The sequence below is a fragment of the Trachemys scripta genome, chromosome 5 (genome assembly GCF_013100865.1).
Source record: "Trachemys scripta elegans isolate TJP31775 chromosome 5, CAS_Tse_1.0, whole genome shotgun sequence".
Lineage (NCBI taxonomy): Eukaryota > Metazoa > Chordata > Testudines > Emydidae > Trachemys > Trachemys scripta.
This window is the reverse complement of record NC_048302.1, coordinates 58,967,547-58,986,099: the sequence shown is the minus strand read 5'-3', so window position 1 is coordinate 58,986,099 and position 18,553 is coordinate 58,967,547. Positions and strand designations below refer to the sequence as shown.

Below are 18,553 nucleotides of genomic sequence, written 5' to 3'. Positions count from 1 at the left end.
CAGGTTGTAACCAACATTTCCAACACCGTGCAGCAAACTCCTCCCTTTTGGCCCCAGTCTCCAAGAAGACTGAAAGGAAGTACTTTGTACCGGCCAAGGACCATGAGTATCTCTATTCCCACCCAGCACCTAACTCGCTTGTGGTAGAGTCGGTAAACCACAGAGAGCAACAAGGCCAGCCCGCGCCTACCTCCAAAAATAAGGACGCCAGACAACTGGACTCCTTTGGTAGAAAAATTTATTCCTCTGCAAGTTTCCAACTCAGAGTAGCCAACCATCAGGCCTTGCTGAGTAGATAAGACTTTAACTTGTGGGAGTCTCTGCCTAAGTTTGAGCCTCTCATCCCAGACCGGGACAGGAAGGACTTTAAGGCTCTGGTGGAAGAGGGGGCGGCAGCAGCGAAACTGCCCTGCAAGCTGCGTCGGACGCAGCTGACACTGCAGCCTGCTCGATGGCTTCAGCAATTTCCATGCGCCATGGCTCCTCCTGTCTGGACTGTCGACAGAGACCCAATCCCTTATGCAAGACCTCCCATTTGATGGGAAAGCGCTCTTCGCGGACGAGACGGATGTCAGGCTGCATGGAATGAAGGATTCCCGTACCACCCTGCAAATCTTGGGCCTCCATGTCCCTCCAGCTAAGGACAAGGCCAAACCGCAACCATCGGCTCAACCTGCGAGGAGCAAATACGAGCCCCCGTATAAGAGACCGAGAGACCAAAAACGCCGGTCTCAGCGACAGTCCCACTCCACCCCGCAGCCTGGGCCCTCTAACGGCAAGAGACAGGGCAAGAGGCAGTTTTGACTATTTGCAGGGGGCCACCGGGCCAGTTGCCAGGGAGACCCCCCGATTATTAAAGTTTGTGTTCTGCAACCGTTTGTCTGCCTTCCGCATGGCATGGTCCCGTATAACATCGGACCAGTGGGTGCTCAGCGCCATTTCCAAGGGCTACATGTTGCAGTTCACCTCACCCCCTCCAAACCACTCGCCCTCCCTGCTGGACCCGGGGGACCCGGAGCATGCTCACCTCCTAGGGCAGGAGGTGGACCGTTTACTGCACCTGGGGGCAGTACCAGTAGAATTCCAGTAGAATACCAGTAGAGTACCAGTAGAATTCCAGGGCAAAGGGTTCTACTCCCAGTACTTCCTGATCTCGAAGGCCAAAGTGGGCCTCATGCCCATCCTGGACCTCTGGGGCCTAAACAGTTTTCTGGCCCGCTCCAAGTTCCGGATGGTGTCCCTGGCCTCTATTATTCCCTCCTTGGACCCGGAGGACTGCTATGCTTCCCTGGACCTCCGGGATGCGTACTTTCGAGGGGCACAGGCGCTTCCTCCACTTTCTTGTGGGGCTGGACCACTACCAGTTTGCGGTTCATTCGGTTTGTACTATCCACGGCACCCAGGGTTTTCACAAAGTGTATGACTGTGGTAGCGGCCTACCTCAGGCGGCAGAGGGTCCAGATCTTCCCATACCTAGACGATTGGCTTCTCAAGGGCGACTCGCATTCCGAGGTAAAGACCCACGTGGAGCTGCTCCTCTCGACATGCGCCAGTCTCGGCTTACTGGTGAACGAGACCAAATCAAACTTAGTTCTAGTTCAGCGCATAGAGTTCATTGGGGCGCTGCTGGACTCTTCAAGGGCAACAGCCTTTCTCCCCCTAGACAGGTTCGAGGCCCTGAGAGATATCATCGCCTCAGTCACGGCTTTCCCAGTGACAATGGCGAGAGCGTGCCTTCGAATTCTGGGCCACATGGCGGCATGTACGTACATGGTCCGCCATGCCAGACTCCGAATCAGGCCCCTCCAACTCTGGTACCCTCCCAATTCTCTCAGGCCCGGGACAGGCTGGACAAGGTTCTCACGGTTCCGTCCCTGATACTAGCTTCCCTTCAATGGTGGTCTTGCCTGAGCAATATGCTGCAAGGGGTTCCCTTTCGGGATGCCAGCCCGTCTGTAGACCTGATGACTGACGTGTCGGACCTGGATTGGGGAGCCCACGCAGGAAACATGCAAACCCAAGGAACATGGTCGATCCCGGACTTGTCCCTTCACATAAATGTCAAAGAGCTCAGGGCAGTACAGTTGGCATGCGTGGCCTTTAGCGGCAGGCTGGTCAGGGTCCTCACGGACAGGACCGCCGCCATGTACTACATCAACAGGCAAGGCAGGACTTGCTCCCTAGCTCTCTGCCAGGAAGCCCTGAGCCTATGGGAGTTCTGTATAGCCTCAGCAGGATCTTCTCCCCCCAGTACGAGTGGTTGCTCCACTCGGAGGTCTCTGACCGGCTCTTCCGAGAGTGGGGAGTTCCCCAGGTCGACCTCTTTGCAACCCGCCAGAACCGGCGTTGCCCCTGGTTCTGCTCCAGGGGAGGGATGGGGTGGGGTGCGATCTCCGATGCGTTCCTCCTGTGGTGGTCGGGCCAGCTCCTTGATGCTTTCCCACCGTTCCCCTTCATCGACAAAGTCCTGCAAAAGGTAAAAGTAGACAAGGCGAGAGTCATCCTCCTAGCCCTGGCGTGGGCCAGCCAATACTGATACGGGACCATCCTTTGCCTCTTGGTGGCCCCCCTGAGGACGCTGCCGCTTCGCCCGGACCTCCTCTCCCAGAATGGGGGCCGCCTCCTCCATCCCAATCTAGCCATGCTTCACCTGACAGCCTGGTTGCTCAGTGGCTAGACGAAGAGGAGGGCAGGTGTTCGGAGCAGGTAAGGCGGATCCTCCTGGAAAGCAGGAAGCCGTCCATGCGCCGTACATACATGGCGAAGTGGTCCAGGTTCTCCAAGTGGGCGAGTGAGCGGGGAGTCTCGCCCTCCTCCGCACCTCTCCAGCTTATCCTGGACTACCTCCTGTCCCTTAGGACCCAAGGACTGGCACCCGCCTCGGTAAGGGTACACCTGGCGGCCATATCGGCCTTCCACCCGCCGGTGCAAGGGCACTCGGTCTTCTCCCACTCTATATCCTCCTGCTTCCTGAAGGGCCTTGACTGTTCATTCCCATACGCTAGACCCCCCGTGCCACAATGGGACCTGAACCTGGCTTTGTCACGACTCACGGGTCCTCCCTTTGAACCCCTGGCCACGTGTTCCTGGTCTCACCTCTCATGGAAGGTGGTCTTCCTTGTAGCAATCACGTCAGCCCGCCATGTCTCGGAACTCAGGGCCTTGACCTCGGACCCCCCCATATGGTCTTCCATAGGGATCAGGTCCAGTTTTGCCCACACCCAGCGTTCCTCCCGAAGGAGGTCTCCACCTTCCGTATGGATCAGAGCATCTTTCTCCCCATGCTCTGTTCTAAGCCCCATTCCTCCAACGAGGAACGCCGCCTCTACACACTCAATGTACGTAGAGCGTTGGCATTTTACTTGGATCGGACCAAACTGTTCGGAAATCCTTGCAGCTTTTTGTTGCCTTGGCTGAGCGGGTGAAGGGGCAACCTATTTCCACCCAGCGTCTTTCCCGCTGGATTACCTTGTGTATATGCACGTGCTATGACCTGGCAGGGGTTCCCCCGCCACCAATCATTAGGGCACACTCAACGAGGGCTCGGGCCTCATCAGCTGCCTTCATAGCCCATGTCCCTATCCAAGACATTTGTAGAGCGGCCACTTGGGCCTCAGTTCACATGTTCACTTTGTATTACGCGATTGTCTCCCAGTCTAGAGATGACGCTGGGTTCGGCAGGGTGGAACTCTGTCCCGGTCTATCGTGAACTCCTACCCACCTCCAACAAGGATAGCTTAGAATCACCTCCTGTGGAATACACATGAACAATCACTCGAAGAAGTTACCTGTTCCGTAACTGGCATTCTTCGAGATGTGTTGCTCAGTTGTATTCCACATCCTGCCCTCCTTCCCTTCTGTCGGAGTTGTCCGGCAAGAAGGAACCGAGGGTGGGGGGAGTGCACAGCTCCCCTTATAGCGCGGTATAGAGGCGCCACTCTAGGGATCGCAGTGGTGTTCCCCCAGTATGGGTACTGCTAAGGGAAAAACTTCCGGCACCGGTGCACGTGGCGAGCACGCACACCTACTGCGGAATACACCTGAGCAACACATCTCGAAGAACGCCAGTTACGGAACAGTCCTTTCTGCTCCTATGTCATCACTCATAGAATAGCTGGTAATCTGTACACAGTCATAGCCTCAAAAACCTATATCTTTATGGCATCAGTAACTGAAAATTGATCTATCTGGACTAGTTTACTCCTGTTAATTATACAGTAGCGTTTCCAAAAAGTGCACCTGTCTTTACATTTCCATTGCTTTATAAAATACTCCTGTCATCTTAAAACCACGCAGTAGCACTGGAAAAATACAGCCTTTTACAACTCTTTGCCTAAACCAATTCCATTCACAACAATTCCACAAAAACATCCAAGATATGAAATTTAGGAGTGTTCTCATACTGTTAGATTTAGGATAGATATGCGGTTACCACAACTAGAGGAGTTTACATGCCAGAGACATGCAGGGTGACAAAGGTCACAGCTGTCTCTCATAGACAAATCAAAACCCAAAACCTTGCTCTCTAGGGAGAGGAGGAGCCCAGACCTTAGTAGAGATGGGATTCACAAACTTCATGAACCCTGTGGTATCCACACTATTGGAGGGCCATGCCAGTGACTCCCTCTCACCCAGTGAAGACAAGACCCTTGCCTTCCTTCACCAGAGTGAATTGAAGTTGGCAAAAGTTCCTGAATTACTTACTGTCTCCAGTGATCAGATTTCAGAATATGTGGAAACTTAAATGGGGCTTTTATATAGAATACAGTTCCTCTAGAAATCACAGGAAAATAATTAAAATAATAGGATTTGCATATTGAGGTCACTTATATTTGAGAAAGATCTAGTGTCATTCTGTGATTAGTCGCTAACGATAGCTAGGTTTTCAGAAACAGATTGTCACAGCTTTGGGATGCAGGGCTTGAAAACCAGTTGAGACAGCTAAATGAACTACACAGCACCCTGAATGTCTATGTTCTAATGGCTGGAGGAACAGTTCTGCTGCAGTTCATGATCGCACACCTCAAGCACTTCCACCTCCTCTTCATCCAAATTTGCAGTATGTGCTGCTTTGTGCGGGAAAGAGCTAAGGAGCTTCCTGAGTATTGGAGAATAGCAGATAAATGAGAGAGCGAGCAGAACAGTGAGTGGATTGGGCAGCAGAGGGGAGGGAAGCACAGTGGAATAGAATACTAGGGCACCAGCAGGGAACTGGCCGGGGGGGAGCACTGGGCGAGTAGGGACACAACCACCAGGAGACTAGGGTTTTCTCCTTTTCCCACTTCTTCCTCTTTCCTCAGTTTCTTTATTTTCCCCCCTCTGTTTCCCTTGTTCTCCCCTCCCCTCTATTAACAGGACATATTGAGGTGCATTGACTCAGGTGCAGTTGCCAGATGCCTACTGCCTGTGGAGCACCAACTCAGGCAAATGCAGGGAGTGTTCACTCAAGAGCATTAACTAACAATAGGAATAGCAATTCCAGAATACCTCCCGGTGTGGACACTGTATTCCAGAATAAAAATCACTTTATTCTGAATTAATATTAGTGTGCTCACAATTAACAACAATCGCTTATTCCTCAATGGCTATTCTGATCAATTTCCCTGTTTAGAAGGCCCAAGTATCTAAATGTTATATGATTGTATTCCTTTTAACTGAAGGGAGGGGGTGTTGATTACGAGGGGAGTGGCTGCTCAGCTATTTTTGGCTCTTGGCGAGTAGGCTTACTTCTCAGGCTAGCAGGTGTCGGGTACGTTTTTTCAAGTCCTGATTACATTGATGCAGCAGGGTAGTAGAGGGCACAGGGAATTTTTTCCTTTCTCTCATACACCCACTTCAAAGGAATCCAGAACACTGGTGTTTTTGCTCCTCAAGCATTCATGAGAGAGGTGAGCTAGTGTGACCTGAGGCACTGTGCCCCCAAAAGGGGGCATGGCTGGGAAAGCAGACCCTCTTCTTCCCCTTCAACTTTAGAGGCTAATGCTGGGGGCATTGTATGCTGCAAGAGTATTTTTTCACTTCAAGGCCCCAGAAACAAAGACAAGGTTTTCATCTCGAGGCCAAAAGACCAAAAACATCAAGACACTTGATCACGGCCTTGGATAGACCAAGAGACTACCTACACTTGACCAGAACTCGGAGAGCTGATTTGCTGAGCACTTTCTCCTTGCACCAGGGCAGGCATTTTACAAGACGGAGTACTCCACAGCCAGCATGTGATTGACAACTGCTGCTGAGACAGTGCACCTCCACAGCCACCTGCAATGCAGTTGTGGCTATAAAAGCCACACTGTTAAATTGAATTAATATTACTTCTGTTTAAATTGGGTGTTTTGAATTTTATATAGCTCTATGAAATGTTGCACATAGAATTAGTGCAGTGTTGTATATTAACATTAGATAAATGACAATGACAATTACTTCATGTATGTTGTAACTTGAATTGTTTGCATTGTGTGTGTTGTGCATATATATTTACATTGTATATATTTGTTTTTGTACAGAGGTAACTCTAAAAATCTCTGGTTTAGATAACATCTCCTTGGTGTTTTCTTATTCTACCTCATATTTATGGAATCCTGAAACAATACCAAAACTATGTTAAGTAAATCAAAAGTGTGAAGTTTTAAAGTGTGGTCTAGATGTGTATTTTTGTCTTTTGTTATCCTGATTTTATAATTTATTAAATCAATAAAGAATTTTTTTTTTAAATTCAGCTAATTGGAAACCACCTTCATAAAATTGAAAAGGTTTGACTTAGAAGTGTGTGGTGGATGGAAATTCTGTTTTGTTAAGGATTTTGAGATTTCAAAATTTGGCTTCATTCCAAATCTAAGTGAAACGTTAAAATTTCAAAATTCTCTGAAAGAAAATTCCTCCCAAATTTGTTTTGGATCAATCACAACATTTTTATTTACAAAAAGGAATCATTTTGTTTAGATTTTGACTTTTTATTGTATATTACATTACAATACATAATATAATACTAAATAAAAAATTCTAAACAAAAATCATTTCAAAATGAGGGTTTTTTCTAACCTGTTTTTTTCTAAACAATTTCATGCAGCATTTTTTTTTCAGTGGAATTTCATTCTCTGATGGAAAATGGCTCCATCTAAGTTTTCCCAACCAGTTCTAGTTTTACTGTACTTTATTCATAAAACTTGCTTTTGACTGGTTGCTTATTTTTTTTTTCTCTTATCAAGTAAGCAAGGTTAACTCCTCCTGTAGTTTTATTGACTGACACCAATCTTAGATGGTACTTCACACCATAACTGCACACCATTTGTACAGCATTACTTGAAAGAGGAAAAACAAATATAAGGCCTGATTCTGAGAGCTGCTGAGTACCCTCGACTACCATTGAAGTCAGTGAGAATACTCGTAGGAGCTCGCTCATGTTGTAACTACTTTACTTGGGTGGGGAGATTGTTATTTAACGTAAGCTTCATTTTGTTAGAACACGAAGGATATTGTATTCATGCACATTTATTTATTATTAGTTTAAATTCTCTTTAATTTTCATTGTCAATTACTTTAAAATACATAATTTCTAGCAAATGTTATAAACATATGCTTATAGTTCTTTTTTTTTTTTTTTTGTCCTATTCTTTCTCTCTCCTTCAACTTTCTCTTTCACTGGAATTATCTGACATAAAATGTTCCTTGGAATAATGGAGCATAGCTGTGTATGCTGTGACACATGCTATTAAGGCCTTAAACACAAGGGTTATATATGAAAACAATTGTATAGCAGCATTAATTTTCTGAAAATCAAGTGAAAAAGTGCAGAATACAATATTGTTCCATTACATATATTTGCTTGTTCACCTTGTGTCCTTTGGTTGGCAATTTCCCAGGTATGCTGTACGATAAAAAACAAGAATCAAACCAAAAGGGGGTTAATTGAGGCATTAGAAATGTATATTTACTCTAAAATAACCTTGAAGAACAATGGAAAAATCTCCTACATATTGACAATCAAAGCCATGTTTTCACAATAGTCTCTTAAATTGCATGTTCAAAGTATCCAGAACCAAATATTTTCCAGATACAGGTGGGGTAAGGTAATTGAATGCATAAATGGTAATTTGCGTGTGTATCTATCTAATTTGCATATGCAGATTGGGGGAACAAACAGCTTCATACTCAGGGTTCTCTATGGAAATGTAGCTCTTTATGGATATTTTGTGTACTACATCTGTCTTTGATTTGTTTTTACCACAGTAGCTTATTAAATGTGCTCACTGCAGCTGTATGACATGGGTCCTTGGTCAGAAGAAAAGGGGCTGTTGCCCCTTTAAGGGCTCCCTGTGCAACTGGTAGCAGAGGGGGCAGGGGTATACTGGGCTGGAGCAGGAGGTGCTGACCCAGGTCAGGGGAGGCACTGCCCTTCTTGCTGACTGAATGAGGGGGACTTATTTATACCCCATGCAGCCCCCCTGAAACCGTCTTTCACCTGGTTTAGGTTGGCAGCATCCACCCTCCCACCCATGAAATCTGAAAAGGCCTGGGTTCCTTCATGATGTGCTGTGGGTACTGTGCTAGTCGCCCCTTTTTCCTTGGGAGCTGAGAAGGAATTTTTCCCGCACTGCCAGATTGGCTGAGGAGGGATGGGGTGTGGGGTTTGCCTTCCCCACAGTGGATTTGGGACCCAGTGAAGTAGGATTGGGGGGCTAGGCTATAATGTTGCAACTTAGTGCCTAAAACTTGTGCCAGATTTCCAGTGCAGATACTCATTATGGAAGGGCTATGGTTATTGGATAAAATGGATTGGAAAAGGATTGAAAGGAAAGTATCCTTTAATGGAGCTGAGGAAGTTGGGGTTGGGGCTCCTGTTTCAGATACAGTGAGGAGCTGATCCCCCGCCTTTTATAGCCCCCTTAACCCTCATGTGAGGGGAGGATAGCGCCTCCCAGCAACAGGATGGCTGGGACCAGGTTGGGGGTTATGTGGAAATTTTTAAGGAAATGATGATGACCTGCGCTGTGCAATGTATTTTTAGGTATTCCCAGATATTTTAGGTGAATAAAGTTGATGCCTAATTAAACCACATCCATTGTCTCCTGGCTGGATGGCAGCAGCTATTATGCTATGCAATTATATTTGACACACAAGTACACCTTATTAAAAATACATGTGGCAATATATTGTATACACAATATTTTAAGGGGGATTTTTTTATAACAAATAAATTAGAATTTTCCAAATTCTTATGTATTTTAAATATTTTTTTTTTGCACATTCTAGTAAAATTGGGGAGGAAATCTGCTATTTTGTTCTAGGAATTTCATTATTTCAAGTGGGAGAGAGAATGCATAAATAGAGTGATGTAGCAATACTCTTGTTAGTTAACATTTCCTTGACAGTCTAGAATAAATACTAATATGAAGTGGCTACTGGTGATAATTTAAATGAAAATGTACCGGTTATTGGCCACGTAGCCACTCTTTGTATAAACTATAAAAGGGTAGTTTCTTATTATCCTATTTTGTTCTAGGGCAAATATGCATAGGATTTTAACTCCCTTAGAGTACATGCAAAGTGTATTGTTCCTATTCAAAGCAAATACAAGGCTAGATCATCATATTTACACTGCCCTAGATGAAGATCAGACTTTGAGAGTCACAATTCTGTTCCTGCTTCCTCCTTGCTTCATGTGGGAAGTAAGTCAGCCCTGTACCTGTCTCAGTTTACTTCCCCCTCCATGATAGTTCAGCTGCTAAGGCTCCACCCACTCTCTGCTCATGCCTATCCACTCCCTGTCCACTTTCCCTCTTGTGTAAGTAGCAGCCCTATAGGAGCTGGTCTCCCCCTGTGCACAAACCAGTAATGTAGGTAGCCTGGTCATGGAAATAAGCGGGTGCCTTATACCTCGTAATCCCCATGAATTGGCATCTTGCGATTGAGCTCACAACAGATCATCCTAATTATGAGCTTGATCCTCAGAGGTGCGGAGTCCCCACAACTCCCATAGAAGTAAATGGGACTTGCAGATTCTCTTACCTCAGGGACATGCTCTGTATTGTTAATTACAAAGTACAGTAATATGTGACTATGGAAGGTGTGTCTTTGGGGAAGTGATACTGTATCTTCAACATTTATATTAACAGTAATTAATTTCTTTTTTTGCTGTAGAAGATAGTTTCAGTCATTTTCAGATTGATCCCAACAGTGGCGAGTTAAGAACAACTGAAGCTCTTTCATATAATTGGAGACCTAACTACAGAATACTAGTCACTGCAAGTGACCAAGGAATTCCTCCTCTTCAAGGACATGCAGTTGTTAACATCCAGGTACCTGTTAGTTTAGCACGGATTGGAAAACTGGTACTGTATTTTCAGTTTATTTTTTTTTAATCTTTTAGAAACCCAAAGGATAAAGATGTTGAAAGTAAAATGTATATATTTTGATATAAAGAGCATATCTTCTCATCAGAATTCTCTCTAGTCTAGATACTGTTCTACTGAACCAGGAAATTAGAGGGTGAACACATTTTGCCCAATTTTGAAACCACTGCATTATTACGGGTTCAGAAGTTTGACGTGCAATTTACAAAGTTCATGTCCTTTTAGGAAGAGATTGTGAACATAAGAGAAGAAAAATATCCAATAAAAAAGTTAAAAATGGAGCAGAGAGTAGGCAAAGTGAAAAGAAAACACAGAGAGACTGAAAATAGAGAAATCCTGAAGACAAAATACTTAAAATGCATGCAATTTCCCTACTATACCATGCCCCTTCTCTGCCTGCCCACACTCCTCATGCTGGCCTGTATGGAGCTATCAGAGAGATGAGCTGTGCCATGCATGGGGAGTGTTAAATCTACCTTCGTGCCCTCTCTGTAGCTACCCACTCGCTGTTCATCAGAACCACAGTAGATCTACTTTGTCAGGGATCTTCTATAATCCCTTAATTATAGGTTGAATGTCACCCAGAATATTGTTCGTATATCACCAGTAGGAAGGTTAATTTTTGGTAGTTTTAAGGAGTACGCTAAATATTTCTCAATCATGAGGCTGATGCAGCTCAATTATTGAAGAGTTTCTCGCATTCTGAGATCATTTCAATGATCTGTGGTGACGGAAATTCTTGGACAATTTAACTAATCTCAACAAAATCAATTGCCTATTCATATTTGGCAAACTAAATTGTGGATGGTGATTTCTGTGGCAACACCACATCCCTGCCACAGGAGGGAAGGCAGCTCCAGAGTAAAACTGGATGAGAAACAGTTTTGCAATCCCATTAGAATTTGAGACTTTGAAAAATGTTCCCATCCCAGCTCTATTTAGGAGCTCTGCTGCGGGGAGAGAGCAGTGGGGATGGAGCCTCTTTGTGGAGCTCATGAGATTCAGGGGAGGAGAAATTACCTCTTGTTCCCTCTCTGCTCCAACCTTGAGTGCAATGGTGGTTGGGAGGATAAATCTGGGTAGTGACTTGGAGGATTTTCTAAGGTTGATTTTTAACTTTTGTTAAATTGCAGGGGAAGAAGGGGGATTAATGCTTTTCCCTGTGTTACAAGTATAAAATTGTGAGGTCTGTTCTGTCCTTGATGTCTGTTAATGGGAATTATGCATGAACAAGCTACAAATGACTAGAGCCTCTTAATTAGTAAAGAAAAACTATATTGAAAAAATCCCAATAGTAGCAATGGAAACAATATTGCTATCTTTGTGCTTTTGTTTCAGGTAATCCCATTTTCTAAAGGGAGATCTGTCTTTTCTCAAGATATCAGGCACTTTGTCATACCTGAGAATTTTAAACCTGCACAAATATTGAGCTCGGTGAAGTTGCCTGGTCATTATCTGCAAACCAACAGAAAACTGCATTTTAGTATCTCTGAAGAAGAGGATGATGATCATTTTGAAATAGATAGTTCAACAGGGGATCTGTTTCTTTCCAAGGAACTTGACTATGAAACAATTTCTCACTTCCTTCTGAGAGTTGTCATGAAGGATTGTAATAAGAATCCTCCACAGAACTACACCGTTTTCTTCAGTATTGATGTAGAAGATCAAAATGACCACTCCCCTTATTTCCAGGATAACTTCATAGTGATTGGCATACAGGAGAATGTACCTGTTGGCACTCTGGTGTACACATTCAATGCAAAAGATGGAGATGGCAGTTTTCTGAACAGCAGAGTACAGTATTCCATAGAAACGAGTGACTCTGGTGAAAATCCATTTCTCATCCACCCTTTATATGGCACCTTGATCACAGCAGTTCCATTAGACAGAGAGGTCACTCACTCAGTTGTCCTGACAGTGTCTGCATCAGATCAGGCAATAAACTTGACAGAGCGCAGACTTGGTTCCCTGACAGCAAAAATTGTCATTTTAGACATTAATGACAACAGTCCCAGTTTTGTTTCTTCCTCTCTTTCCTATGTCATGGAGAATGCAGAGGTAGGCTCTCTGGTACATCACGTAATTGCGGAGGATCCAGATGAAGGAAGAAATGGACAAGTTACATATCACATTCTTTCAGGCAATGAAAACAAAGCATTTCTATTAGATAAAACCACAGGTACTGTATATTCTTTATAGATTCTTATGCTATGCTCATCACCATAATATCTGCCCACCTTTCAGGAGTGCATTGACCAGTGTGACTAACATCTGTCACAGTTTTGTTTTTTCAGCCTCTCTCTAAGGGGAGAAGTGTGTGCATTGGAGTGTTTTGTTTTAGATGCGTTTTACACACACAGAGCTTTATATTAGAGAATGCAAGGTAAAAGGAGGGCACCTTGTACTTACAGAGGAAGATGGTGATATTTGTAATGGCCCTTAGTTCCCCCAGGAAAGCTCTGTCTCCTGCACAAGATCTGTAACACTGATACCATGTCAATTTCAAACATGAATCCAATTTTTCTCTTTTTATAAGGGGTGTGCAGCTGTACATCTTTTTCAGGAAATAGTTGCTACCACTTACTTTTGGTTTATACTCCCATTGCCAATCCTCTCTGTGATTGCAGGCCCATGTATCTTAACTGTTTGTCTGTGGGACTCCCATAGCTTTGGGACAAATTTCTGGAACAAAAAAAAAGATTTCTCTCACACTGCTCTTTTACTACCATGGGCACATAAATATTTTTTAAACTATGAAAAAGACCCCTCTCAGGTGTAGAATAAACATCACATTTCCTATATGAAAGAGAGAGAGAGAGACTATACATACAGCAAACTGTCTGGCATTGGCATATGGACTTGGAGTTTATATTCTGTACCATTTACCAAACATCTGTAAAGTCCTTTGGACAAAAAAAGTTCCCTTTGGACCTGATCCTATATGTTTTATAAGACAATATTTCCTATTGTCTGCATGATGAGCAATACTGAATTGGCCCCTTTATAGCAAACTGTTGAACAGCACTATGGATCATTCATCAGAAAGCAATAGAGTAGGTGTCCTCCCTCTTGGTAATGAGAGTGTAACGAAGAGAGACAATTACCATAAAAAATGGCACCGTTTTATTACGTTCAGATCCCTCTTTGTATTCATAGTCACATCTGATGACTTTAGTGACAAAATGTTATTCCTGAGTTAGCACTACAGAGATAATGCAGATAAGAGATAGTGAGTTGGATTCTGTTCTTTCTTGTATACCAACACATGTTTTCGAAGGGCTTGTCTACATGAACTACATGTTCATGGCAAGCTGGGGTGTGACTCTACCCAGCCTGCCGTGGTCTAACTGTGTGGGCCTTGCCGACGTGCATCAACAGTTCACTAAAATGCTTTGGTTTGGTTCTTTTTGAAACAACTAGATCAAAGCACATTAATGAACTGTTAGTGCATGTGGACAGTGAGAGTGTGGCAGGCTACTGTGAGGAAGAGTCCCCCACCATCTGACTGCAAACTAATTGTTTGTGAAGACAAACCCTTAGTTCTAATCAATTACACCAGTGCAACTCCACTGGAAGCCGATAGGGTACTTCTACACAGGGATAAAAGACCCGCAGTATCGTTGTGACAGGCCTGGGTCAGCTGACTCGGGCTTGTGGGATTTGGGCTGCATGGCTAAAAATCACTGTGTAGACATTTGGGCTTGGGCTGGAGCCCAAGCTCTGGGACCCTGCAAGGGTGGAGGGTCCCAGAACTCAAGTTTCAGCCCAAGCCTGAATGTCTACACTGTGATTTTTCAGCCATGGAGCCTGAGCCCCATGAGCCCAAGTGAGCTGACCCGGGCTAGCCACAGGTTTTTTTATCCCTGTGTAGACATGAATGAAAAGTCCTAATGCAGTGGTTCTCAACCAGCGGTCCAGGGCCCCCTGAGGGGCTGTGAGCAGGTTTCAGGGGGTCTGCCAAGTATGGCCAGCATTAGACTCACTAAGGATCAGGGCAGAAAGCTGTAATCCTGCCACACGGGACTGCAGCCCAGGGCACCAAGCCCCATCACCAGGGTCTGAAGCCAAAGCCTGAGCAACTTAGCTTCATGAGGGCCCGGGCAGTTGCCCTGCTTGCTACCCCCTAATGCCAGCCCTGGCTTTTATATACAGAAAAACAATTGTGGCACAGGTGGGTGATGGAGTTTTTATAGCATGGTGGTGGGATCTCAGAAAGAAAAAGGTTGAGAACCCCTGTACTAAAGTCTTTAGCACAGAATTAAGAAAGCTGTGGGGTTACATGTATGTCACTGAGGGCGTAATTTGTCCAGTAGAATCTTTATCATGTGGTGATGATACAAGGAAAAAACACAGCCTGACTCGCATATGGAGCCCAAGGCTGAGTTTGCAGGGCTGCCTAGAGGGTGCTGTGATATCACAGTGCTTTACAGTAGATTACAAATAAGGTGATTTTTTTCTAAGTGAACACATTTGATATAGAAATCAATGCCACATTTACGGAGTTTTACATTTTCAGAGTGAATTGCACGTTAAGAGATCATACAAATATTTGCACTACTTGAGCTTTTCTTGGACCGCAGAGGTTAAACGAATAGTGACTGACTATTGTGATAGTGTAACTTGCCGTACTAAGGGGGGAGTGTTGTAATGAAACAATGCCCTTTTGACCTTTCTTTTCCTTATAACAGGGTTGCTAACCACAGCCTTTCCTTTGGACCATGAAAGTCAAGAATACTACAGTTTGACTATCATGGCTCTTGATGATGGCAGACCATCACTCTCTGCAACCCAGATGCTGACTGTAAGCATTCTTGATGTAAATGATGAGAGGCCAGTATTTCAAAAGCCATTGTATGAAGCTGCAGTTTGTGAAAATCAAGATCCTGGGGAGTTTGTCATTAAGGTGGAAGCTGTAGACAGAGATTCAGGTAATTTCAGTCATTTTAACCATTTATTTCATACTGGAAATAATGTTAATGACCAGATCTTGGCTCCTAATGTCTGTACATATGTTAGCCACCTAGTATTACTTGTAGCTGGGTTTGATTTAGTTTCAAAATCTGGCTCTTGGTTCAGAGTCTGAACCTACTTCCAAAGTATAGGGGGTGTTTAGAGTTGGGGTTTGAGTGAGGCCAATCTCTGTTTAACATGTCTAGTGTAAAATAGCTTCTCAGATGAGTTTGCAGAAATGGGTGGCACTTTACAGTATTGCCTTTTAATGAAAATTGTGAAAATTTTCACAATTTAAAGCACGAGGAGTACATCTACAGTGCACTAAAAGACCTGTGGCATTGTCACAGCTGACCCACGTCAGTTGATTTGGTCTTGGGCTGTGGGGCTAAAAATTGCTGTGTAGACGTTCGGGCCTGGGCTGGAGCCCAGCCTCTGAAACCCTCAGGGCTGGGGCTGGGGAGCGGTGGAAGCAGTCTCAGAGCCCAGATTCTAGCCCAAGCCTAAACACCTCCACCGCAATTTTTAACCCCATGTGCCCAAGTCAATTGACTTGGGCTCTGAGACTTGGTGCCTGGGTTTTTTATTGCAGTGTAGACATACTCCATATTTCTAAACCTATGAATGAAGGTGGACTCCCCAGTAAGGTTTCACTCTTCTCCATGGAAAATTCAAGCAAGCCAGGGAAAGTGAGAAAAATAGAAATAGTCTTTCTTGTTTTGCTTAGCGTTTGCTGAAATCAGAATCCAGTTTTGAATATTCAGGTCCAAATACCAAAACTGTATACAGTAGGTTGTTTCCCATTTCCAGATTCCAAAGTATAAATAATCAGCAAAAAAAAAGTGTAGAAGACTACCACAGCTGAGTAAAGTGATGTTGCCAGATGAAAATCTACAAAAAGAAATTACTCAATAATAACACATTAAATAATTAAAACCAAAAGACTATTTAAACTATAATTTATCTTATCATCCTTTATGTTGTTTAATCTTTGCATTTCACTTAGGCATTCTGATCCACATGTGCGGAGCCCCAGTGAAGTCTAGGGATTCTGTCCAGAGGTCCATCTGCACAGATCACATTGGAGGATTGGGTTCTTAGATTTGATGCTGAAACTTGTCTGGTCAGGTTCAATTTTTGGCTCTCATGCCCTAGCATAATGCTGCAGTGTTTGGGTTGCAGACACTAAAGGGGAATGTTTACATTTATTAAAAATTTATATTTAAAAGGTTTCATATTATATCTACTAATACTGGGCTAGAGAGAACATTTATTTAAACAAAAGGCAGAAAAACTACATGTTGCTTCAAGCAATGTCTTTTTAAAACATACTTCCCAAATGTCAGATTTTCCCAGGAAGCGGCCTTTTGCTCCAGCACCTTATATAAGAAAGTTTACATTAGGTTAGCTGTGAGCGTATTTTCAGGGTGAAATCCTGGTTCCATTGAAGTCAATGGCAAAACTCCCTATTGACTTCAGTAGGCCAGAATTTCATCTTCTGTGCTTGAAGAAAGAATATAATTACAAAGGACTTGATTCTCCTGCCTTTGAAGTGAATGACAAAACTTCAGTTGATATCAGTGAGCGTAGAATCAGGGCTAAATTTTGGGAAACCATCACTTAAAAGAAGTAGATCTAGAATTGTGTGGGAAACTGATGTGGAAGGCAGTCAGTGATTTTTTTTCCCCAAAACTTGAAATACTAAAATAAATGTAAACTAAGTAAAGTCATTATTAAGGTCATTATCTGCAACTTCTGTTCCTTCTCAGCAGAATATTTTCTAGTGTTTAAAAGTTACTTTACTAGATAAAGATACTTTTATAGTAATGGAACCAGCAAATGTGCATTAATCTCTTCTGGCCAGAGAGGGGCACTGTCATCCTAGATTTTTGTTGTAATAACACAGAAAAGGAATCTTGACCTAGAAGCCAGCTGCAGATTTGTAACATGATGAAAAATTGAGGACCTGAAGACTATGTATTTTTTAAAGTTAATAACACTAATATTTTTTTCAGAGACGTACAAAATGGATGAGGAAGAGGGTTCCTCATATGCTCACTTCCTCTGTACCACATGCTTTCTTCCTCCACATATGTTTTGCAGTATAGTATAATGCTATGCTACATTAAAAAAAATTGTTAAAGAGCTAGTTAAAACCATCCTCAGTACTCAGCAAGATTTACAATTCTACTACTGTGCTCACAATCATTGTGAAAGGCAGGTCTGAGGGGGACAGACCAGTGGAGATACTGTGTAGGAAGGACTCTTCGTGCCCATGTGTGCCACATATGTGCACAAGCTGTACCTAGGAGACCACTGAAGGGAAGAAGTAGGCAGGTAACCCATCGGTCCATGCATGGTGTGAATCTACATGGCCCAAAGCCAGCATAACAGCTGAACAGTATCTCTGTCCACCCCTTACCACATGCCCCCCAAAAGTATTATTTTTATTTATTTTTTGTTAATCACCAACAGCATGTTCAACACTGTACTCAATATAGAAGTGAAGGCAATACCTGATGTTAACAGTTTACAATCTGAAAGAAGGATGCAGAGAAGCATGGGAAATTTGCTTGAACTCCACCCCCACCCAATCCCCGTAATAATTTTGTACTTCTTTCTTGTGGGCAATGCAGAAGTGAAAATTCTGGGAGCATTTAGAATGAGGAGGTGGTAGCGGAGGCTTGGAAAATGAGATAGGAAGGACATTCCAAGCATAAGGGGTGGCATAGAACAGTAGCCAGCAGCAGGCTGTCTGCGTAGACGCATTGGGTTGGAGCAGTATGTTGTGGCTGAAGGTTCCTTCCTCTAGTTCTGTTATTTTTGAACAGATTTTCTGGTAACCACAGTCCTTCTGTTGGGGCTTTTTCTCACATTATCAGAATTTGGCCCAGTGTTATGTGTATATTGCAGTACTAGTCAAACCCAAAACCAAAAGGTGGGGAAACATACAACGTAGTTAAATAAGCATACAGCATGTTGAAATAAATGTTATTTGCTTTTTTATATATTTGGGAATAATGCCACAATTATTTTTTGCGTATGGGCTGTCACCTTGCTTTTTGAATTACACCAGTGGATAGAGCTATATTTCACATCCACAAAGTTACTTCTTTGCCCTATATATAGGGCTTACTTTCCCCCCTTCACTGATTCTTTTTTCATCTCATGTGTTCCTTGACTGGCCACATGGAGGAGTCCTGTTTACTGCCAACTGCACCTTCCAGTCTTCTCTTCCTCACTAGTTCTCCCAC

General features: G+C 43.8%; 1 protein-coding gene across 1 annotated transcript in view; it reads left to right on the top strand.

Annotated features, from left to right (window-relative positions):
- The window catches only part of DCHS2 (dachsous cadherin-related 2), a 209,046-nt gene that overhangs the window by 144,018 nt on the left and 46,475 nt on the right, over nucleotides 1–18,553 (top strand). The window contains exons 7-9 of the mRNA XM_034771520.1: nucleotides 10,138–10,295; nucleotides 11,688–12,528; nucleotides 15,038–15,277. Coding sequence (XP_034627411.1) covers nucleotides 10,138–10,295; nucleotides 11,688–12,528; nucleotides 15,038–15,277 — 1,239 coding nt within the window. The remainder of the gene's footprint in view (nucleotides 1–10,137; nucleotides 10,296–11,687; nucleotides 12,529–15,037; nucleotides 15,278–18,553) is intronic.